Genomic DNA, 24,726 nt, shown 5'->3' with positions numbered 1-24,726 from the left:
ATACAGCTCGAGTCCACTAAAGGAATGGGCTGTCACAGCTCCTAATTTGATCTGAGGGCTGGGGAGACATTTCTTCAGTCCCCTTTGGGAAAGGAGAGTACTTGTCAACACCTTCAGGGCAAAGGCAAGACTTGTTCTTAGGTTTCAAAATATGCTCAAACCCCCATGCCGGGGAGATTGCAGGGTTCAGCTCAAGTTGAACATTTCCTTTCACCACAAAGGGTCACTGCCTGGAAAAGAGACCGTGGCACTGCCCTGCAAGAATATGTAAACACCAGTCCGGTGGTAAGGGAAGGTGGGAGATAATTTGAATGCTGCCCCTAAATTTATGAGACCTGACAGTTCTGCTGAGGCTGAACAGAAAAAAAAATGCAATGTGCTCAACCACTTGAGAAAGTTTAGATGTGGGATTTCAGGTGACTGCAAAGAATTGACAGAGAGGCGAGGTGAAGTGTTGGTTAGGTGAAAAGAGCACTGCCACTCCTCCCACCCTGTTAACAGCAGTTTTTCCTTGAGCCCCAACTGCCCTTCATTAAGTCTACCAGCTCTCTATGATGTGCGGATAACACCATGAACTGGAGTTACCAGGGGAATTTCAGAGGGTGTTAGGCACCTGAAGAAGTCAATAGATCCTGACCTATCTGCCTATACCTCTTGGACAGCCAGGAGTTGCCTCTGGATTTCCATAGCAACTTTCCCATTGGACCACTGGCATGATTTTCTGCTTCATTACGTGCATTCATTTCCAACTGGATCTCGATGACTTGTCAACTGTTGAAAGCAGTGGGACAAAAAAGGATAGATGAAAACTACTGGAATTTAAAAGAAATGGAATCTTTTCCCATGGGTTTCCATAACCATCTGGGTGTGCTGCTGTCACTGATGACCCAAAATGATTTAAAACCATAGTCTATTGGTCTCAGAGCAGACTTCAGAGACCCTTCTCTGCCACAGAGGAAAAGAACATACATAATCCAAAACACATTAACATGACAGATGGAAAGGCTCTCTCTAGAGGATGAAAATGCAAGGAGTGCATTGGAACAGGCACTTCTAGCTGTATGAACACTCTGGATCAAGTGCTGTGTGCTGAGATTGCTAAAGCAACATGAAAATATAGCAAGCACATATGTGTCTGCTCCCAGTATACCACTGCACCAAATCAGGTCATGTCCTGCCCCATCAGCTTCTATAAACATCAGGTGGGCTGTCAAAATGTAATGCAAGATGGCACCCAACCCAATTTAACCTTTTTTAAAGTAAGCCAGGTATTGCTGTTAAGGCAAACAGCACTTTTGCATGCATAGAAAGCAATAGCTGCAAAATTACCTGCTTCAGGAGTGGTTGGAAACCACACACAGCTTCTCTCTCCTGGGCTTAGTACCTGCTGTGGAAGTAATACATCCTAACAGGAGCTGGCTGGCACGAATTAGCACTGAAAGCAGGCTGGCCTCATCATTCAGATGCCAGCCTAAGATCCAGAAGGCATGAATTTGACTCATTACTGCAGCACAGATTCCCTGGTGATGCTGGTCTCTCTGAGCATTCGTTCCCTGCTTGATCTCTTGAGGATTATCAGTGCAGGCAAACTAGCCTTGTGAGAGAGATGTCAGGGATAAAACACATTATGTGCTGTTCCAGTGCTACACTATCAAGGGGGAAGCAATACATTATTCCCTCCTATAATTCTGAGCTCCAGTCCTTTCCACTAGATTAAAAATTAAATGCAGGGTGATAAAGATTTTAATGAGAGTCCTTTACTGCTGTGGAGGTATGCATAGGATTCCTCCTGGAAACATGCACAGAGGTCTGTGAACCATCAGCGAAAAACCCTTCCTCCTGTGGCAAGAGCCCCTAATTTCACCTCCCTGAAGCTGAACTGTTCTGTCTCTGGGCTTTGTTCCTCACTTCTCAAAATGGAGGTCAGGTTTCCTGTGGATCATTTGCAGAAAGCACAAGTGTCATGTTAGAAAACAAGAACTAGATAGCACACCTGGGGCCTTCAAGTCATTTCCTTTGGAGTCACAGAATAATACCTTGCACCTTACCTTTCTCAGAGAGTCTTCCTACTTTCCTTTTTAATGTGTTTGATTTCCAAGCTCCATGACACACATCTCACATTTCGCTTGTCAGTACAAGTATTGATTCACAGTTTGCATTTGAAGTATTTAAGCTTTTCCCTCATTCACCCTACATGACAGATTTAAGATGAGTACCTCAGCAGTTCCTCAGTGTCCTCCTCAGGACCCTTGCTCAGCACATGCTTGCTGTTCTCACAGGCATCTGGCAGCAGCAGTGAGTCACCCAGTCTCACCACCCCACCAAGGTCTGGATCTTCAAATAATTTCAGATCTAGAAAGGGGAACCAGAAAATGCTGTAGTTAGATCACGCTATGTAACACGATGCCTGCACTAACACTAGCTAGTAAATATGGCTACTGGGCTAAAAAAACAGATCATGTAGACAATTATGTTTTTAACAAAGACTTCCAATCCACAAAGTGCAGTGATACTCTGCACTCTCAGGACTTGGTAAATCTGCTTTTTCCTTGCACTCAGCGGTAGGTCACATTACTGTTGTTAGCGTGGCATGAGTGACTGTGGGACAGACAGCTCCTACACAGACCTTAATATCCCAGTTCAAAATGTTTACAGTGAACAGCTATGGGACCTGTATAGGTCTTATTCTTTCTGAATGATTCTAAATGATTCTGCTCAGCTGAAGATTTACCTTAATATTCCCAAGTCATTATTTAGCTTGTATATTCTGTACCACCATAACTTAAAAGCTCTATTATACACGTTTTAGATAAAATAATCTGTGTATTTACAAATATAGAACAGACTTACTCTCTTTCATCTTCTTTCTGGGACCAACTGATGAGAAATCTTCTTCTGGACCAAAGAGTCCTTCATCTGGATCCACTTCCTCTTCAAAAAGGGTTAATTTGGGTTTCTCTTCCTTGGTTGGAGGAGCAGGTGCCTTTTTTGCTTTTTTAGTTCTAAAGCACAAGAGGAAAAGAAAGTCAGCTGCAATTCTTCATTTAACAAGGAAGATTTATGTTTAGAAAGTCTCCTATGCTGAAAATACATGGCAGGAGGCTAGGAAAGGTCTATAGAAAGGTGCACAGACACCTCTTAGTCACTGGCAAGAATGGGATACTGAGCCAGAGGGACCGTTGTCTGATGTACTGTACATATACCTATGCTGTGTATTCCCAAGAACTGTCAAGGAGCCCAGTGGGAATGGGAAGAGCAGGGATAACAATGCTGTACTGTCCAAACTGCCACTCAAACCCATTTATTTTAAGCAGTTATACTCCTCCCACACAGAAAGCTTAAAATAAGAAAGAAGGCCAGTTTCAGCAACACTGTCCTAGATGGCCAGAAAGGGATGGTTAGAAAAACAAAGTGCAGGTTGGTCCATTGCATGATCCCTTTGGACATGATTTAAAAAATCTCTTTGGCTCCATTTCCGCACCGGTTCCTGCTGCTGTTTATGATTGCTGCATACTTCCTTCATAAAGGTGTTACACTCCCCTCATCCCCAGAGGAGATGTACTATGACAGTACACCACCTTTAAGCTGAAGCAAGCAGGAACTGGAAGAGACTTGGTGCACAGGCTGCTATTTGCAGAATTTACAAATGTCACCCATACTTTCTTGAACCAAAGACAGGATTAACTTCCTCTAAATTTAGTCCTCTAAAAATCTGACAGTGAGACAAAGTTAATTTTTAGGCTTCTTCTCTACTCAGTGGAAAGAGACACATATCTCCATAGGGCGATGAATCTCACCTATTTTTAACACTGATATCTGGATACAATAAATCTCTCCTCTCCCCCCACTCTGGAGAAAGAAGGTAAAACCTAGTTTGGATTAGAGGCCTCATTTGCACCCGGCTTTAACAAGGAGAGTTGAATGCCCTTCCAAGAGCTGAGTGAAAAGCTCGTGCTGCTTACTTCCACACCCAGGACTCATGTTCCACTGGCTGAAAGTACAAGGCCACTCTCACAAGAAGGCAGCTTGAGTTATAAGCAAACCCCAATCTGTTCCTAAGCCCCCGCTTTCCTTACGCTCATGGGTGTAAAAAAGAAAATTTAGAGAATGGGACAAAACCTTTGGGTGAAAAGTCCAATTCAAACTAAGCTGAAAGAGAAGCATTCCTTAGGACAGCATGTCCTTCCTAAGTAATTGCCACATTTCAGAGACCCTCAGATCCTTACTCTCAGCAGTCTTGGCCTTGCAATTTCTCAGGTAGACCCTTTGGGGCCTCTTACAATAGAAGATCTGATGTTCTCCTTTGCATAGAGCAGGTCAGGTTTCAGCCTAGAGCAAATCCAATTATCAGCACTTATCATGCCACAGTCATCAAAAACTAAGAACAAGGTCCAAAGATTACACATATATTCCAATTACATTAAAGAATCTTGTAAAATCCTCTTCCAATTACAGCTGCACACAAAAGAGTGGAGTCCAGTTACTTTCAGTTATTTTCAAAAGTTTATTATCAACAAGAACTCATGGATGATACTACCTTGCTACCACCACTTTGTCTCAACAATGGCAAATGCAGGATTGGAGGCCCAAGAACAGGCCCCATGGAGAACTTAAACATTGCTTTATTTGGAAATATACCCTATTTGATATAGTAAAGGTATCTGCAGTTGTCAGCAACTAGTTTGCTGTACTATTTATGACATAAACCTTCATTTTAAAGCAGAAGAAACTTCCTTTTTTTTATTTATTTTGCATTCATATTCATTATGGATATGCCTTAAATGACTTCTGAATTTGAGCTACTTTTGAAAGCTCAGCTCCAAGGAACTGCTTCAGACTGAAGCATTTGTAAAAGACTCTTCTTCCAAAACCTGTCAAAATCTAAAGGTATAATATGTACAAATCAGACAGCTTTCACCCAGGATTTCTACACAAACTCAAATTCTTTGCTTTATTAACTGTGGTAAGGAATCTATCACTCAAATGAATCTTAGTATTAAAATAAAAGGTAAAAAATGAGAGCCATTATATTTAACCACAAAATCAGAAGAACAATCAGACTGAGTCTTTCAGAGCTGACAAACTAACTAAAAATAGAATTAGTAGACACAAATAAATCCAACCTACCGGGGAAGAAGCAACCTTTATTTGCATAATTCAAGCCTCATAAAGTAGTCTTTGAGAGGTGAATGACAAAATAAACGTGGATTTGCCAACCTACAGAATGCCAAAAGTCTTTGACAAGATCCCTTGCCCGTTCAGAGGGTTACAACAGCTCCCCTGAGGCATAAGAACCTGTTACGCCACAGATACTTATATCCATGAGCCAGTACATTTCCAAGCAACTCCACCCCAGTGAAGTTAAGAAGGAGTTTACAAGCAGTCAGCTGAAGTATTTGCAGTAAAGTTTACCAGTGTGGTGGGAAATACCAAAGAAAGGGAAGAGAACCATAAAGACTGTCATAAAGAACAGCATGTAAAACAAAAATAATTGAACTGAAAGGTCCTAGTAACAACCCTCTGTTTAGTTCAACCACCAAACCAGCCCACTGACGTGGGCCCACTTTCTGTTTTGCCAGGAGACTCCACTGGCAGTAACAGCACAGGGCCAAACCCCCAGGGTTTGACCTGCTACTGGTAGGAATATAAGGAAGTTGTTTTTCTGCCTTCAAGTTGTTTCCCTTCACTACCCTCCTAAGGAAGTCACAGCTGGACTGCCAAGTAATTCCAGCATATCCATACAGGGACTCTGTTGAGGTCAGGCTCTAACTGGGAAACAGGATTCCCACGGTTCTGCATTTAGCTGTGCCAGTCCAGACTGTGCACTGCTGAGCAGAGGTCAGTGGATGAGAATGGGTGTTAAGAAGTTTCAGAGCCTGTCTGAGTTCTGGTTTCAGAATCAGCTGCAGCTGGCTTGAGTGTGCATCTGCCTGCCCTCTCATCCCCCCTCTACCTATTCCTGCTACCTCCCCATAAGCAGGGACTTAGCTGGAGCTGAGCTGATTGTGAAGCCACACGCTGGTAGCCCTTCAGAGGAGAACCTGCAAGGACATTTCATTTGATGATCATGATGTGCCAGGGTGCAGCAAACTTGTGCAGGGATGCAGAGGCTTTTGGGATGACAGAAATGAAGTAACATTTGGTTTTCCAAAGTATTACTGTACTCAAGCCCTGCACTTCATTAGCACCTTCTTCATACATCACGCTCACAACCTTGGGATCTGACATTTTGAAACTACCAGCATCCAGCTGGTGGAAGATGACCCGTGTCATTGCTATTTCTTTGTTCCTGAAACAAGTGAACCTTCGGAACATCACTCTAGTGAATTATTGAAAATCTCAACGAACACCAAACCAGCCCTAAAGAAGATGTATCCTTTATTCAGTGAAACTACTTACCCAGTTGAGTCGATTGACTTCCATACAGAAAGAACTGTGAGAATCACTGGAATAACACTGCTGTCTCCTGCTCTGACTCCTCCACTGGCTTCCTAACTGACATGGACCAAAACTGGATGACCAAAAATTAGAGTATACGAATCCACCTAGTCAGGCTGCTGGCACACTTGAAAGTCCAGCTGAGACTCCTGGCTCCCAAATGATTCTCAAATCACCCAAGAAAATGCCAACAAAACCCTGCATGCAAAGACACTTTCAAACCTAACCTGTTTTGTGAGCACAATTCTCTTGTTATTGTTTACCAAATACAATGTAGGTCACTCATTTGGCAGCCTCCAGGTCTCGCTGGCACTGCAATCATGCAAATATGCTTTCTGGTCAGCTGCAGAAAACAGCAACGAGGATGACTAAGACACTCCAAAGTCAGAAGATTTCCAGAACCGTATGTGTGATGGCTGTATTATGAAACATTGGATCTCCAGATCTAACATGTGGTGACACGTGGCTTAAATCACAGAGTATTGTGCTCTCTACAGAGGAGTCCCTAACCCATGATCACTGCTGGGTTAAAAGAGTGAGTGTTGTTATCAGAGTATGTGTAATCTCAGCACACTGACAAAAATTTACAGAATTTATTGTTCTGAAAATGTGACCATCTCTTTTTTGTAGAAATAAAATTATGCTCCAGGAAAGAAATGTTACAGTAATATTAAAAAAAAAAAGACTTATTCAGAATATACATACTCCTATTTTAAGTATCCATGGGATTTTACATGGGAAGAGCTCTCTAATATAAATGGACATCCCAACTCCTACAAATCTACGTTCAGGTTTGAACAAAAGAACTACAGCTAAAATAGCAGCAATACTAGCACATCTTCTTGAAAACCATTTCTGAAAAACAAAGAACCTACACACTAGTTCCTGCAGAAAACAAAATGTCATCTGCTGCTTTCTTTTCATTCAACAGTGCTCATTTTCCAAAGCTGCTTGATAATAACAGACAGGACAAAAGGGGTCATTCTCATCCACTTTGGGCAAGGGATGACCAATAGAAATTCTAAGCCCGTCAGCTCAGCACAGCCTGACTGCTAAGCATTAAGCAACCATGACAAGTGTTGGCCACAGGGATACTTTACCTCACACAGTAATCCTTTTCTTGTGGACATCTCAGTGATGCACAGTATTTTAAATGTCTCTGGCATATTCCAAAATAAGATAATGCATAATAGATGGGAAAAATCTCCTGTTAGAAATCATTTGGAAGAAAAGCATTCAATTGCAGGCAAAGTTTCTCTGCTGCAGCCCCAAGATTAGGTCAGTCTTGGACTACTGTTCCAGCAGAGCAACAGATGGAAAGAAAGCCTGAAGGAACAGATTTTCAAGAGTTCAGGTCCCATCTAGGGACCTGCTTTTGTGGAGAGATTTTTCTGAAGGGCTCAGCACTGAAGAGTACCTCTTCTTCCTAAATGAAGCCAAGCTGGTTTTGTAATCTGTCCTTAAGCTTTCTGATTACATTAATTTTCAATTTAATTTGAAAACAGATGAGAAGACCACAGATGGACTTTTGTTTAGTACACAGCTCATTAGCAATAATCATAATACAGAAACATTTCCTAAAATGTTTTCAACTAAATAACTAATAAAGCACACAGGCACTTGTATGGCTGGCAAGGGAACTAGGGTTACAGAGTAGATTGCAAAGAAAGAAAATTAACATACAGGAAATTTATAATTTTCCTCTGATTTTCTAGACTAAACCAGAACATGAGACTTGCTGAAATAAGGACAACAAAAGACAAGTTTCAAAACACAATCATGTCTGAATGAAACCACAGTAGTCCAGAACAAGACAGGCATAATAAAGTTGCCAATAATGATGTGAAAGAGCCAAAAATGCTCACTAGAATTGGGGGGTTCATCTGCAAAGCAGCAGAATGGTACTTTCAGGGTTTCTGCAACAGTGAATTTTTTCTTATCCTAATACTCATAGTAATGATGCACATTTTCAAATATGCAATACCAGACAACACATACTAAAGTGTTTTGGAAAAAATTGGCCAGGTATCTTTGACCACCCTGGATATAACAACTCAAGACATTTGAGAACTCCAGGAAGGTTACAGAGGAATAAAAATGAAGCCATTTCAGAGATCAGAAAAGTTAGAAAAATACAACACAAAGAAGCACAGGCTGGTGAGCATTGCCTTGATGCTTGGTAAGATTATAGAAAGTCAGATAATCAGATGTAATCAGCAAGTAATTAAAAGAGCATTCATTACTAAAATCTGGCTGGAATCATGCTGCTATTTTCTTTTCATGAGCCTACAGTAATGGCATCTTACCCAAGGACTGACACAGCAATCATGAAGTTCCCACTGTTTTCTTCCAAAGCAGAAGCAGGACGATGGAAGCTCCTATCCTCCAGGTGCTGCAGGCAGGGATCCCACTGCAGCATTGAGCTATCTCTGCATTAACTTGGACACATAGATGCCTCAAGGAAGAAGGGATGAAACCAGAACATTTTTTTTGGTTCTTCTTCATGTATTTGGTAGGGCAAGGAAGAGAAAATATTGTCTTTCTGTTCAGTCCATGAATTAGTAAAAGAGCTACAATTCTGCCCAATTCTACTCTGTTTCTCCTTTTCATCCCTCCTCAATAATTTTCCCAAATTTCTGGCCAGTATCAGATATTTTCTTGCTCCACCTCCAGAATCTGCAGTGCTGCCTTATCCTCTAGACTGCTAATTGGGCCTCCTTGTCATCTTCAGCGCTCTTCTTCACATTATGCACCTCTTACCTTCTAGACCTCTGTTCTGGACTCTTTCTGCTTTAACCCTAAAGATTACCATCATGGTCAAACTATGCTTTTGAAAAAGACCACAGACAGTAACTGAAGGACAAACAGTAAGTTTCAAAGGGAAAATGGGAAAATGCAGATGGGAGGGTAAGTTAAAAAAAAAAAAAGTATAAAATCAGCAGAGGCAACAGTAGGCAAGTTAGCAAAGAAAGAGAAAGGGAAGAGGTTGAAAAGGATAAAAAAAAATAACCAGCTATAACTGCCAACCACTGAAAATAAACAACATTTACTAGTCAGTTTTCAAAAAAAAAAGACAAAATTCATGTCAAATCTTAAATAAATGCAAAATCTTTCTGGAAAAAGGAAGCTTTATCGCAAAAAAATTAGGCTGAACAGTTTGAACCTAAAAAATTCTGCAAGAAATTATTCCTTAATTTATTTCCTTTAATGACATTATTCAAACTAATGGAGTTACTTTCAAGAATAGGCCCTAGCTTTATGTTCTAACCCTATAAAAATTACACTCTAAGAAAGAAAATCCATTCTCTTACACTAATTACTGATTGTTACAGGTCTGTAGCTCCAAAACCAACAACTTCTATAGCGAGTACTCTGTTTCATGCCTGTAAAGTGATGCCCACATGCAGTATAACTCAGCAATAAAATGTGCCACATGACAAGAATTTAAATGTACTAAATCAACCTGCCAACATCGCGTCTTTATGAGACATTCTTCACAAAACATCCTGAGCAGCTTCACAACCCAAGTCAACCAAGCTGAAACAAAGAGGGTGTGAAAAAACTTGCTAGTGAGCATGTTAACTGTCACATGCACAACAGATTCAGGACCAAACTCTAAAAAAGAAGGCCTCACAAAGAAGGAACTGAAGGTACTGAAAGTATCCACTGTTGTGGTAAGAATTCTTACAACTAACCAAGTAAAAGCAAAAAATAGCAACCATTCTGGAGAAGCAATTGGTTTCTTCAACACTGAACCACACATATGCATGAACATACCACCTTCTTGTTAGATGTATTTGAATATTTTCTGAAAAAACACTGAACATTAGAATACCTGATGTCTCATTTTCAGAAGTGCTGGGTGCACCTCTGAGTCACAGAACTATAGTGTCACAAAATGGCTTGGGTTGGAAGAAGCCTTAAAGATCACCTAGTCCAACTCCTCTGCTGTGGGCAGGGACACTTTTCACTAGACCAGGTCGCTCAGAGCCCCATCCAGCCTGTCTTTGAACACTTCAAGGGATAGGGCAGCCACAAATTCTCTGGGCAACCTGTGCCAGTGTCTCACCACCCTTACTGTACTTACATCTCATCTAAACCCACCCTCTTTCAGCCTAAAACTAAAAGTTTTAAAGTTGTCCTCTCACTATAGGCCTCGGTAAAGTCAAGTCATCAGGACCTGTAAGTGTTTGATGCCTCCTCCCAAGGACAGGCAGCCTGACTGTTCCACATCTACTTCATACAGTTTTAACTTTGTGTTACCTAATCTTCAGCTCCTCACAACAGAATGCCATCATATCCAGTGGTATCTCCTGCCACCTATGTTTGACAGCCCCTTGGCCTCATGTTGTGCTCCTCAGGAGGAGACCATTTCCCCTGCAGTGCTGCCTCACCTGAATTCCCTCCTCACTGCATCCTAAAGCAGAATGGGTACAGGAGCCCAGACTGCAGGCAAAACTCTAATTTTCGTCTGTCTATGAACAGAAAAGCCTCAGAGATAACAAGAAAGGATGCTTGCATCAAAATAGTCTGGCCTTTTTAACCCCAGATACTCTGTATAAAACTCAGTCTGAAGGGTGCCTTTCCTTTTTTTTGCCTGGTACCAACACAGACTGACCTCAACTTACAGAAAACTCCTAGCAACTTGCACATGATGTTCCAGTCTAAAATTCTGCCTGATATACCTGTCACACCACATCTAGAGAACTTATGAAAAGCCTGAGAAGGGCTGGTTACCAGGGCAGTGAGCAGATTCTGGCAGTAGCCAAGCAGGATTTGGAAGCAGGGGCAGATTGCTTCCAAAGCACAGGGTCTTGACTGCCTGAGGAGGGGCCATAGGGCTGAGCCTGGCTCCCTCACTCACATCTTCCTGTTCACAGAGGTCACTTTTTCCTCTTGACTGTGTCATGGGTAAAACAAACCTATCACCACAACTCAGAGATGGCTCTACAGGAACTACAATAGAAGAGGACACAGTGAGACATTGTCAGAGCTAAATGACACCGCTGTTGCAGACACAGCGCCCTGCTCCCGCTGCTGCCTCTCCTGATGATCATGAGATCAAATCCTCTTCCATAAAAAGAGAACACAGCTTTCCTGCCTAGAGGTTTCATGTGCTGATTTTGTTTTTTAAACAGAGGTAAGATAAAATTGCTCTGGGTGAAATATTCCCCAGGCCATGGATATACCTACTGCACGAAGCAACTCCACTTGTGATGTTGCAGACACTGCTGGAGGTCAGACTGTAGGAACAGCCACGCCAGAGTGCACCACAAACAACAAACTCTCCCTCCTAAGCAAGACACTGAGGCTCTGCAGTGGCAGCTTTTCTGCTGCAAGCAGAAAAACAGATGACATAATTCTGCATTTTTTAAATTGGACTCCTATTTATGTTTTTATCACTAACTGGCCCGACTTCACAGCTCAGAAGCTTCTGCAACATAAGTAATTTCAGGGGCTGAGCACTGAGCTCAGCGTGTCCAACAGCTGGTTGTCAGGATGAAGGGAAGGTCCTGCTGGGGAAGCACCAGGAGCCCTTTGTGGAGCACAGTGGGGCCAGGTACTGAATTACAGAAACCTGCTAAATGCAAGCAAGCCACAACACGTGGTTAAAAGAAGAAGAAATAAGTAGTGTGCACAAGTGTGCAAGTGTTCTGCCTTGTGCACAAGGTCCAGTGCAGTGTTGGTGTTATTTGGCAGACATGATAATATTCTAAAATCATAACCAAAATCATTCCCCTCCTATTGGCAAAAAACCCCTCAGAGCTCAGCCCAGCCAGAGCGACACTTGCTATTCCCACAGCACTCTAAAGAGATGGCAGATGGATGATCTCAGCAAGGCCTCCAACTAGCATCTCATATCCCCAGAGAATTATGACTAGACACAAGTGACACAAGCCTGTAGATCCACACAACTGATTCACTGCAGACCCTCCTCCTCACTCCTGCTCAGCCACCTGATGATCTGCTACTGCCCACCGGCCCCTTGGGGCTGGCCCCATTAAAAATACTGACAATTCCTGTGCTGCAAGGGATGCTGCAGGGAAAATGGATCAGGGAACATAGCCTGTGGTAGAAATGCTGGTATACATCTCAGGCTAACGCACACCAGATGACGTGAGAACTCAGGCTTGCGTGGGGGCAAAAGCACCAAGCGTGTAGTGCTCTTTGAGCACAAGGAGAGCTCCTTCCAGGTTTAGCTGCTGTTGACTCACAGTGTGAGCCTCAGCCAGTAATTTGATCCTTTCGGTCAGCTTGCTGACTCACAATCCTAAATGCCCTCAAAGAACATTAAAGTCATGCCATTTTACAACAGTGAAGAGTCTTGTGCCATCCAGTAAGTTGGAGGCACGTGAGAAATTACCTGAGGTTTGGTAAGGGGGATCTTTGGTTGAATACACAGAAGGGGGGGACAGAAATTATATCACTGATCTGCTTCAGGAGAGGGACTTGTGGAAAAGTGCTGAAATGATGCTGACAACAGCAGGGGAGTAACAATTACAAATAACTGCATGATGTTCTAAGCTTTTACTCCCTGGTGTTACAGTGGGTATGGCAGTGTTGGAGGAAGAATGATGAGTTCAGACAGAAAATAGACCCAGGGCACTTCAAGATTTGGATCCATAAGGCGGAATGCTACAGCAACCTTTCACATGCCATTTAGCTAGGACAGAGAACCAACACCACAGACTCAATGTGGTCATAATGTCCCGCTGTGCTGCTGAGGGGAAGGAGGTAGAGAAAATGGGGAGTGAAGTTGAGCCCAGGAAATGGTGGGGGGAAGGTGTTTTGTAATTCAATTTTATTTCTTATTATCCTACTCTAATTTGATTGTTAATAAATTCAATTCATTTCTCCAAGTGGAGTCTGTTTTGCCCATGACAGTCACTGGTGAGTGATCTCTCCCTGTCCTTATCTTGACCCATGAGTCTTTCATTATAATTTCTCTTCCCTGCCTAGCTGAGGAGGGCAGTGATAGAGCAGCTTTGGTGGACACCTGGTGTCCAGCCAGGGTTAACCCACCACACCTGTCCTCTCCAAGGAAGGGAAGGGTTTTGAGGCTGCTCACCGTCCCACAACTGGCAGAATTCCACAGCAGAGGTGCCATGAGCACAGGAGGCAGCACACATCCACCCACCCTGCTGAACAAGAGGGCTGGGGCAGGACTGTATCCATACTATAAAATACTTGACCTTGGTCTTCCCTTGCTCTATGTCATGTTCTGGAATTATTATTTATTCTGCATCTGATTTTCAGTTCAAGTGCTTGAAAGGACATGAGGGTTGTGCTAGAGCTCTGCAAAGTCACAGCCTGAAACAGTGCTTATGACATGCTTTGGGCACAGAACAAAGGCACATGGGAGTGTTTGAAGAAGCAAAGGTTGGTGAGATACTGCCAGAGGACTGTATATGGAGGCAAGTTTGATGTAGTCTTCTCCATGTCACCTTCTGGAAATGGTCCTTGAGAGAGGCCCCTCCGAGGAAGAACTGATAAGCAAAGAGCTGAAAGGAGACTGTCCTTTGCCATGTTGTGCATTCGGCTGCAGGGTTTAAGGACACCTTGGCATCCTTCAGTATCCATCAGTAGCACAGAACAGCACCATGACTGCATCCCTCCTGTGAGCAATGGTGCTGTGCTGTCAACAGCTGGAAAATGACTGGCAGACCAAGGATGTTCCTCCATGAGAGTAAGGGATACAACAGGCTGGGTAACATCTCCCACCGCCTCCCAAGGGCAGCTAAAACAATGCTTATTGCCAACAAACTGCTATGTTTGCCAACAGACCCCAAACACCTCACAACCCTTCAGAATTCATTCTCTCTGCACCTCTGCATGTCAGGGCATGCCAGTACTGTTCTTTTACAGATCAGGAATAAGATGAGGTCCTGAAAACCAGAAGTGAGCTATCTGCAGCCTAAACAGGATGTCTTTGAAATGAAAAATTGAAAACTAATTCTTCCGAGGCCTTGGCCAGCAGTTCTGGACCACATGCTTCTCCTTCCCATTTCAGCATCCCACATTTTGTGGCACTGCCCTTGTCTCTTGGCAGCACCACTGAACAAATAAAAACGAATAAACAAAAAGTGAGGTCAGGGTTTGCAGTAACAGCCCCTGAGGGAGGAAGAGAGGGTTAGCCCTCAGGAGCCTCCTGAAAATGCATTTGCCTTTTTTCATATTACAGGACAGTAGGGGCTGTGGCTCTGTCATTCATAGCCAGGCAAAGTAAGATGGATGACTTGGGAACAAGCTTCCAGGACAAGAGTGTTATACACAACAACAGCCTATGCTGGCAGATAACACATCACATAGATGAAAAATGAGATGTCTGTTGCAAATGGGTCTAGATAATGTTATAAGTTGGTTTTGAGAGCATGACACTATGTTTTGTGTTTAATGAAGCCTTGAAGTACGCCTCAGATACTATCACAGACAAAAAGCAATAAAGGAAGAAGAAAGCTTGGAAGTCTTCCATCCAAGCCACTCCAACCCATCTGTGCCTCGTGCCAATAAGCAGCAGTTATTACAGAAAATTGTGGTTCAGAGAGCAGACCTCAGAAAACAGCCTATACTAGCAAAAACCCAAGTCAAGACCTTTTTCAAGCCACCACAGCTCACAACCTCATGGCTGAACTCTGTTACAGTTCAAAAGAGGCAGGCTGTACCCACCCAGCCCTGGGTGAGCTCCTGAGCTGTGCCATCATCCAAACGAGTGCCAGCTGAGAGGAACCACTGCAGCCAGCTCCACACTTGCTGCAAAATGCCCTTGGTGGTTTATGATCACAGAGCATCCTCAAGTGCCAGGTGTACACTCATCACTGCCTGCACCAAGAAAAGCCTCTTTACAGGATCCCAATGGCTCCAATCCTGACCCCTAAACATGCACTTTCTTCAGGCTGCCCTGTTGGCAATGAAAAGCCAACACGTATACCAGCAAACAAATTTAGTCAGAGCTTGTGCTGAGATGATGGCACACAGTAACTGCCCTGTGAGTTTCTAGCATGCTTCCTGGCATGAACTTGGCCCAGGCTAATCATTGCTTTCCCAAATGATGCCTGGACATAGTTTAGGGATCATTACAAGCTTAGGGCCTTTCCTGTTTTGGACATGGCCAACTTGCTCTGAGGAGCAGAAGGATTTAGCTGTTGGACAGAAGGTACTTTATTCTAGTTGGCAAAAGCAACACTGCAGTTCCTGTCTGCTTTTATTTACTAGTTTAGCCACAATCAAATCACCTACCACAGCTGTGTATTTTACTGTGATGACAATCTTAGCCCCCTTATGATCTGGACAGAACTGGGCATCTCAGGCAATATGGAAAGAAAGGTTTCAAGTCTTTCCAAAATTTATAGAAGGTACTGAAAAGCATTTCTTTCACTTCAATGATAATGGTCATTAACAGCTATCTGAATGCCACATTTTTGTGCAAAGAAATGAAGATTTTCTTTTCCCCAGGCAGATCTACAAAATCAGTTTTATTCCTTTTACCAAAGGGATAATGGAGAGATCCAACCTTTTAGTATTGTGACATGACCCAAGAAATTCAAGTGCAAAATGAAGAGCTGCTGAGTCCCAGATGTGTGTCTGTCCTTAGGGACATTCCTCCTTTAACTGGCACTTCAGATGATTCCAGACCTGGCCAACTGCTGCAAGGGCAGTAGGAAGAAATGTGATCCCCAGGTGTGTCAATTAGTACCGGTCTATAGTTACAATGGCTAATTCATGCATTTTTGGCAAAGTTTTACAGATTGCTTCCAAAAATGGTTTTCCAAAAGCTGATTCTTTGATCCTTTGAAACAAAGACAGAAGTGTCTGCAGCAGGCCCATGGGGAAAAGGGAACAATGATTTTATTAAGTCTGCTGAATTAGGAACCTGACAGCATCAGATGAAAGGAAAAGCAAGTCTCCCATCTCGATTTAAACTGAGCACACATTCACCCCACAGACAGCTTCTTCTATGGCAAACAATTCTGTTATACTTGTTGAACAGAAAAGCAATAGGGCAGCTCTGATTCCATCCCTCATTAGCAGTCTGCCTCATCTAGGAGCAGTTCCCTGCATCTGTCGATTAAAGATTCCCCCTCGGTGCCTCGGTGAAAGGAGCAGGCTCATCGATGAGGTAATGCTTTTCTATTCTAATTAAGGATTTGAGTCATCCTATTATTGTAAAGTCCATGAAACAAAACATGTTTAAATCTGCCCAATTACATCATGTACAATCCTCTTCCAAAGCAGAGGTAAAAAAAGACACACTTTTGATTCTGTGTAGTCATAAATTTATCCTATGGCCCTTCTAAAGGATCTCCTGCCTCCTACGAACCTGTCTCAGTTAAGTAAGGGATTGCTGAATATGCCTGGAGAACGGCTCCTGCGTGCCTTCAGTGCTGCTTAGTTCTGCTACAAATGCCTGCACATCGCTGTCAAACAGGATGGGGAAACCAAAAGCTGAGAGTTCACTCAGAGGACTATGGGAATTATTTGAAAGCTGGTGCCAGCTAGTGGCAATGGTATTTCATTCCAGTTCCCTGATATTACTTCGCTCTACAGTTCTTCTATATACATAAAAGTGTGTGGTAAGTTTTATTGCTTTAGTACATTGTAAACAATGAACCAGGTCTGTTAAAAATCCTGTGAAATCTTCCTTAAAAGCAGACTATCTACTGTAGCAATCTGGTCAAATTCCAGACTGTATATTTATGTTGATGCAATTCCCTCTGTGTTCCCAGTTGAATTAAGTGTTCTTCACTTACAGTTTGATGCTGCAATGAAGTGTTGCACTAAGCTATTAGGTCCTTGCTGCATTTTACCCCAGGTGTAGTTACATTTGTGTTCTGCTTGAAAACACCACCGGATGGTACACACAGCTGTAACACTACACAAATTGGAGAGCTATTTTCAGCCCTTTGGGTTTAGGATGATGGCATAAACACAAATTAACTATTTATAAAACCCATTAAAGTATATTCTGTGTTCTAATCAGAAAGAAAATGAAGCATATTAAAATAATTACTTAAACTCCTTCCCAAAGGATCCTTGTGTTCCAGCTGTGTATGTACTGGAATCACTCAAGCCAGTCATGACAGGAACTTACCACTGAAGCATAAGCCAGGCAATTGCTTAAAAACCTGGGGAAATAATGACTGCATAATCTCATGGGACCAAAAATCCAACACTAGACAGGAAAATATGAAAGTAGATAAGGACAATGCTGGCACAGGGAAGGACTCTCACAAGTTTTCCTTAGGTCAGGGAAATATTTCCAGAATACAAGAAAACACAGAGCAGACAACTTTAGATCTTTAAGTTATGTATCCAGTCCTCTCCAAACCTCTCCCACAGTGTGAGTTGCCTAGCTCTGATCCCAAGGTACAGTTCTTTCTGATAGCCAGAAGCAGACATAACAGCAATCACCTGTCCAATATGCTCTCTTGAAGGAGTGGTTATGGATATAACACATGGCAACTACAAGCCCAGGAGTACCAGAACACCTCAGTTTTCCTGAGTGCACTTCCATTCAGTTGGCTCTCCCAAAGAACAGCAATGAGAGAAGAGGACCAAGTCTTTCACACATCCAACTTGATTCCCATGGTTGGAAAGTGCAGCTAGGAAAGGTTCTCAGTTCCACCCCTTGCAGTTACACAGGCCTTGGTAGAGTTCTTCCTAGAGAACAGGTTTCTTCTAGTCAGAAGACAACACAGTATGAATATGGATTATTCTGTGAGATCCAGCAGCTAAACATGCTTTCATTTTCCATTGTTTGCTTTCAATCACCCTCAACCTTCCATCTGTGAGGTGACAACAAGATTTCCATTAAAGAAACACACTGGAAGCTGTGCTCAGGAGATGAGATTGGCAGCATAAGAGAAAGGAAAGCCCACTGCATGGGAAAACACCACTCACAAAGCACCTATAAAACATAAAAAAGTTCAGGAGAGATAAACTGGAGGGACTGAACTCCTGCAAGGAGAGCATCGCTGCCATCCTGCTTTACTCTCTAGCCACTCAGTTAAAACACCTTCAAGAAGAGGCTACAAGGTTGCCCCTAAAAAGGGTTGAGAGCAGGCAATTTATGAAAAATAAGTGAGGCTTATCCTTTAACTGTGAGAGTAATAAAGACTTTTTTGCTGTCTTTTCTTCTTTCTCCTCACTTTGACAGGGAAGAACACCATACCAGAGTATGTCCTTGGTTTTCAGAAGAATTTCAGCTGGCAGTAGAGGACCAGCGGGGTTGTTTACTGGATTTTGTGAGTTGCCAATCTGACAGCAGCTGGATTGGAATTGCGACAAATACTTGTGTCACTTGGCAAAGTGATGGTTGAGCATGCCTTGCAACCTAAGCTTGTGACCCAACAACCAACAGAAAATAAAGATCTGCCTGTTCAAGTCTCTGAAGGCTTCGCAGCTGTGAGCGCGCATACACACACTGCTAGGAACACAAAGCTCTTTATTCTCTCGTTCGCTGTTTAAGTGATCTGAATTAAAGAAAAATAACCTGTATCTTTTCTCTTCTCTGATGTTTTGACACTTTCACACTCTCTCAGCTGATCTAGACAAAGAGACTAGTGTTTCTACTGCTGTGTATGAATCCTACTGGATTCAGAGGGGAAGTCACACACATACCTGGCTAGACCAAAAGGCAACTGTGAATTTGTGAGTGGCTGAGGAGTAGGAGGATGCCTGAGGAGTGGCAGAACTACAACCCTGCCAACCAAGGACCAGAAGGCACAGCAGCTGAACACACATTTTTACAAGTTTGCTCCAGACCATCTGTCCAGCAGACAGCAGCTGTGACATGACGCCACTCCAGCCTGCAGAAATTCTCTGCCTTGGAGGTGAAAATCCACCAGCAAGTACATTGCCCTCACCTATTACAGCTTTGGGCACTGCATCAACAAAACCCCTTGGAAAGACGCTAAACACAGGACTCCCCTTAAGCCAATTTCTGCCTCTTCATCAGCCACTCTCAGCGGCACAAGGTTTCTGGCAGAGGAAGCAAGATCAAATGTTGCCACTCATTTCTTCCCCAAAGACAAAAGGCTGAGGCCATCTTGGCTCTTTTGCCACGACAGGGAAGAAAAGGCAAGGGAAGGGAGTACTGAGATGAACAGTCAAACTATAGCCTGGCTACCATTAAGGGGCTGGGAAACACGAAGGTGTAGGATACAACCAGGAACAACTGCTGGCTTGTGTGCCAACCCACCTCCTCCTGCAGCTTGCCTGGCTCTGCAGGGCTCTGGCAAGGCCAGGGCTGGCTCCTGGCTGCTCACTCCCTGCCAATCTGCTGCTCAAAGCCATCACCAAATTCATCTGCAGCCAGAAAAGGCCCTGAGTCCTTTAATAATCTCCTTACCAACTAAACCCAGCAACGGGAAACCTCTGGCACTGGAGGTGCTTGAGCTTGACCCCAGCTACAACTAGCTACAAGGCTTTTAAAAACCTTTGGCAGAAGGCCCTCGAAAGGTCAGCCCTCACCAGCCCCAGCCTTTCCTAACTATTGTCAGGACTTAGCTATATCTGCATTTAAACACAACAGATGCAAAGCTTCAACCCACCCACATGTCTGTCTGTATTCCTCAGGAAAGGGACAAATTTGGATGGGGAGAAGCCACGAGGGGAAATCCTCTGAACAATAGCAAAGGCAGAGAGTCAAGACAGAAACTCCCCAGGACTCACGAGGAGACAGAAAAACTCTTGCCTGGGGAATACCCACCTTTGGACCCTGTGCAGTCTGCCAGGAAAAACCTAAGGCTCAGGAAATATATGCTGTCACTGGAAGATTTAGGGAGGCAAAGGAAAAAGGACGGAAGGGAGGAACCATGTGGGGAGGAGAGGTTCCTGCAAGGGCTCTGGAGGGCTGAAGAAGACAGGAAAGGAAAGCACAGGAAAAGGTGGGTTCTCCCAAAATGGTGAACAAATATTACCTCAGAAGTTAATTGCAGCTGAAGAAATGCATGCACTGAAAGGGCTGCTTCATGTTTTAACCCGTGAGGCAGTCACAGTCCTTCTGCAAAATTGTTGCTGCTTTGTCCAGAGGAGCTGGTTCACAGCCATTTTAATCAGCTGCTGTCTGAGGTTTTTTGGAGTAAACTGAATACAAATACTAAGTTGAGTTGTTTTAACTACAAAGTGAGAGAGATAAAGCTAAAGCTAAACCTCTTGGCTTAAATCTACAAACAATAAAACTGTGTATTTCATCCACAGTGGAAGAAGACAAAACCAAATTCAGTTGCTGTGATGTGTTTTTTAAATTGCTTTAAGATTCAGACCAGAAATACTAACTTGATCCTGTTTGGATCAAGGAAAAAAATCCACAACTGAATTCTCTACATAAAGCAAAACTTTAGGGAACCTTGAGGGCAGACTGGGGCAAACACAGTGGCAGGCAGAAAGCTCTGTGGGCAGAGGAGCTCAGGGCCATACAGTCTTTTCTAGTAATCCCTTCACACCCCGGGCCTGAGCATAGGAGCTCAGTTCAAGAGTTCAGCTGTTCAGTCCCTGGTACCCACCCTGGCATGGGACAACCTGTCTTCTCCTAAGCCATCCTAATCACCAGCAGCCATTTCCAGTGGGGCATTCTGGATGTAGCAATCCACAGGAGGACAGGAGAATGTAATGGTATAGACACAGCCAGACACTGCTCAGTCAGGCCCAGCCAGGGCACCCTGGCACAGCTGAGCTGACTTAGCATTGCTGCTGCTCTGGATTCCTGCTTCACACAGCAATCCTCACTCCCTGCCAATCTCCCCTCAAACCACTGGCAAATTACGCCTCTTCCCACTGCAGAATTTTCAGCAGTACCATCAAGACCACCCTGGCTGCAGGTGAATAGCTCATCTAACTTGTGGCTGTCTTCCTTGCCTTGCCCTTCAGAGCATTAGCCTCTTTCAGATCTAGTGCTCTTGCTTCATTCATCTCTAAAGGCATTCCAGTTGGAGAACCCCCTGCAGTTGTGACTAGACTCACAGTACTACTTTGCAATTTATGAGGAAAATCTTTTAAAACACAGCAGTGTGAAAAGACAGTGCACCTCTAAAAATCCAGATGTATTGCCAAAGCAGCATGGTAGCTTACCAAGGACTTAAAAATATGTATATGCAAATGTTGAGATAGATGGATTTAAAGAAGAGCCATAAAGAGTGGTGAAAAAGATAAGTCACTATACCTAACATTGTCCCTACAATATGGAGTTAAATATATATCTGATTTCCTATTTCTAAAGAGAATTAGAACATTTTAACAGAAATATTATAATGTTTGTGATTTACCAGAAAATAAAATGGAAAAAAAATGCTCACTTAAAAAAAAAAGTTTGCTATGAGAGCTGATCTTTTCTACAAAGGCCCAGGAGAACTTGCAGAGTAACTGGTGATAATACATTGGAATGATAATACTCCAAACTATCAAAAAAGTCAGAGGATGAAGAAGAGAAAACATATTTCAAATTATTTTCAACACTGCACCCCACAAATGTAACATAATTTTGAGCAACCTTTATTCTAGGAAGAACCAGGCCTGGGATAAAAAATATTAAGGAGAAGGGGTGTTAAAAGCTGAGAACTTAACCACAAGCATGTATTATGGTTTTTGATATGTTCCCGATTTGGACAAGAAAAAATCCAGTCTTCTTGTTGTGAAGAATCCCAAGATCCCCTTGCTAACACGGAAAGAAAGCTTTGAAGAATGAGAATCATAGAGCAAAGAAACACAAAGTTTGTAGATCATCATTAATACCCACAAAAGCTTTAGAGCTGAATTGGCAAGTGAGTTGCCCACCTGACATCAAAGAGCAACTCAGACAGCCTTGAATGCTGAATGCGAGGCAGAGCATCAGCACAACTGGGATGTCTCCTCCAGGCAAAAGGAACCAGGCCATTATGAGCTTCCACCTGGATGATCACCAGCAATACAAAACCAGAAAATAAAGGCCCTAGCTTAGCATTTTACCCCTAAGGCCAGTATATTTAACTGGATATCAGGTGGTTCAGCAGCACAGCAGCAGTGCTGGGCTAAATCCAAGTCACAGGCTTCTGGCCCAGGAGGAGAAGTTGTTATCAAATGAAGCGTGCTGACAACATATGGAAGCCTGTGCTACTGGAGCAGTTTCATCCTCATCCAGAAAGCAAAAAACCTATAAGATTATGCCAAACACATGATTCAATTTAGGTCTGAGCTCTGCGGCTCACAGCACTCTGGCCACCAATACTGTATGGGATGGACTGGCTTGTTTCAGTGCTGACTTTACATCTTTTCAAAGGTTTTCAGAGAGAAAAGGCCCATGGATTATTTTTTTTCCTTTTTATCTGGAATTTACTAGGCATTAGAGAGCAGTTTACTACCAAACACATTTATCTGTGTCATCTCCTGTTTTATTCACTTCCATCCCAAAGTAACTTCAAGCACATCTGAAGCACTCAAGCTGTGAGGCCTGCAGCTCCCTCTTCAAAGCATGTAAGCACATAACATTTTAACAGGCATGGAACACAGCCTAAAATGGTCCTCCAAGAAGTGCCCATCCCCTGACAACTAAGCTCCTGCCTTTGGCCTCTTACCTAGACACCTACTGCTAGATGGCACAGAGCTGGGACACAGTACTTATGTACAGTCTGATCTCCATTGATGTCAGCTGAAAATAACTTCCATGGAAGCAAGGTGAGCTACATGAGAACAGAGACAATGTAAAATCAGATCCAGGATTCTCATTTCCACTTTCATGTTTCTGCCTCAACACTGTACATGTGAAATTTACAAAAATAATAACAAATACATATGCAGATTTCTTTTACAGATAGCCAACCACTGGTTTAGACTAAAAAACATCTGACTGCAGAACATGTCACGCTGCAGCTCTGTCCCAGTGAAGACCATACTTCTTATATAAATGAAGTTATTTTGATTCAGCAAGAATTCTGTTCTCAAAAGGAATGGAAGCAATAAACTAAATGAGGATTAAATACCAGATCTTGTCATCCTTCAATGCATTAAAAGACCAAAATAATCAAGATTTTCAAATAGTATGTCAAACTGTTCAGAGCAGAAAAGCAAACTTCTTGCTTGTTTTGGCATAGCAAGTTCTTTATAGCTTCTACTTGTTTTAAGTTGGAAAATATAACATTGCATTTGCTAAACCAATAGATCATTTTCCTATCCAAAAAAGGACAGCTTCTTTTGTAAACTTACCAACTAAGGACCATTTTATGGGAATTACCGCTTTATCTAACTTCTCCCTGTAAATAGTTATTTAAATTTTTAAACTCTTCTTCAACAAAAGAATGATTTTGATGCTGAGTAATTAAGCACATTTTGTCAAAAGAATAATATTCAAAGTTTTCTGGTGATATGCAAATGACTAAATACTTCAAGTAAAAAGGCTTAGAGCCTAGAGTGAATGATCCCCTGGAAATAATTCAATGTAATTGGGAAACACCAAGAGTGGGCTCTGGCTTGTTATTATCAGTTACTGCCTATTGCTATGAAGAAGCACTTTGACAGCACTGTCTGGATCCAAGACAAAGAACATTCAGTAGTGGCTCCTGGCTGAAACAGTTGAGTCAGTCAGTGCTTATCGAAGATCAAGGACAGCTAAGCCTTCTCTACTTGGACATCTAAAGCCTGAGGCACCCTAAAAAAAGTCATCGGTACTCATGATCCCAGCTGCCCAGAAACTAAATGTGCTTCCAGGCTTCAGTAGAAATGGTTTAGGAATTCAGTGAGAAAATCCATCTTGAAGTGAAGAAAATAACTGTCTGAAAATTACTGGACAGGTAAACAAACCCAGACACTAATATCAGGAAGCTTTGATTCGATTACTGTTTCTTAAGCTGTTATTGCTCATGCCTTAGTGGCAAAAAGAATGTGACACCTTCAGACAAGGGAATAAAGAAAGAAATGTCTATTTGTGAATATTTTGATTGAAATGTTGGCTCTTTTGGTCTTTAAGATGCTCTAACTTTACCTCCTTGTAGACACAACTGAGCTCAAAAGCAGTTCCAGACACTGTAAACACCAGTGTACTCCAGAACAGCACATGCAGTAGATGCTGATGCATTGATGCTTTGTGGTAGAGCCCTGCAGTGCCCAGTAAAGTGCCTCCTGTAGCTGGGATTGTAATCAAGGCATTCAGAATGTCCCAGTCACTTGGATTTCCTGAAGAATGCACTGAAGAACAATTACAAAGACTCTTCCCTCTACCAAGGCACTTCCTTTGTGAACTGCAGAGGCCTCTCCTCCTCTGTGAAATTCAGCTGAAAGTGGTCAATGTGATAAAATGTTGGGATCAGGGGACAGTGACAC

At 42.8% G+C, this 24,726-nt stretch overlaps 1 protein-coding gene across 2 annotated transcripts in view; it reads right to left on the bottom strand.

The window, feature by feature from the left end:
* HS1BP3 (HCLS1 binding protein 3) overlaps window positions 1–24,726 on the bottom strand; it is a 51,796-nt gene that overhangs the window by 9,961 nt on the left and 17,109 nt on the right. For both annotated transcript variants that reach the window (XM_027690332.1, XM_027690333.1), the window contains exons 5-6: window positions 2,851–3,002; window positions 2,217–2,352 (exon numbers count right to left, since the gene is read on the bottom strand). In XM_027690332.1, coding sequence (XP_027546133.1) covers window positions 2,217–2,352; window positions 2,851–3,002 — 288 coding nt within the window. The remainder of the gene's footprint in view (window positions 1–2,216; window positions 2,353–2,850; window positions 3,003–24,726) is intronic.

Source organism: Neopelma chrysocephalum, unplaced genomic scaffold, assembly GCF_003984885.1.
Source record: "Neopelma chrysocephalum unplaced genomic scaffold, ASM398488v2 Primary Assembly neopelma1_80b, whole genome shotgun sequence".
Taxonomy (NCBI): domain Eukaryota; kingdom Metazoa; phylum Chordata; class Aves; order Passeriformes; family Pipridae; genus Neopelma; species Neopelma chrysocephalum.
This window is presented reverse-complemented; position numbering and strand designations above follow the sequence as displayed.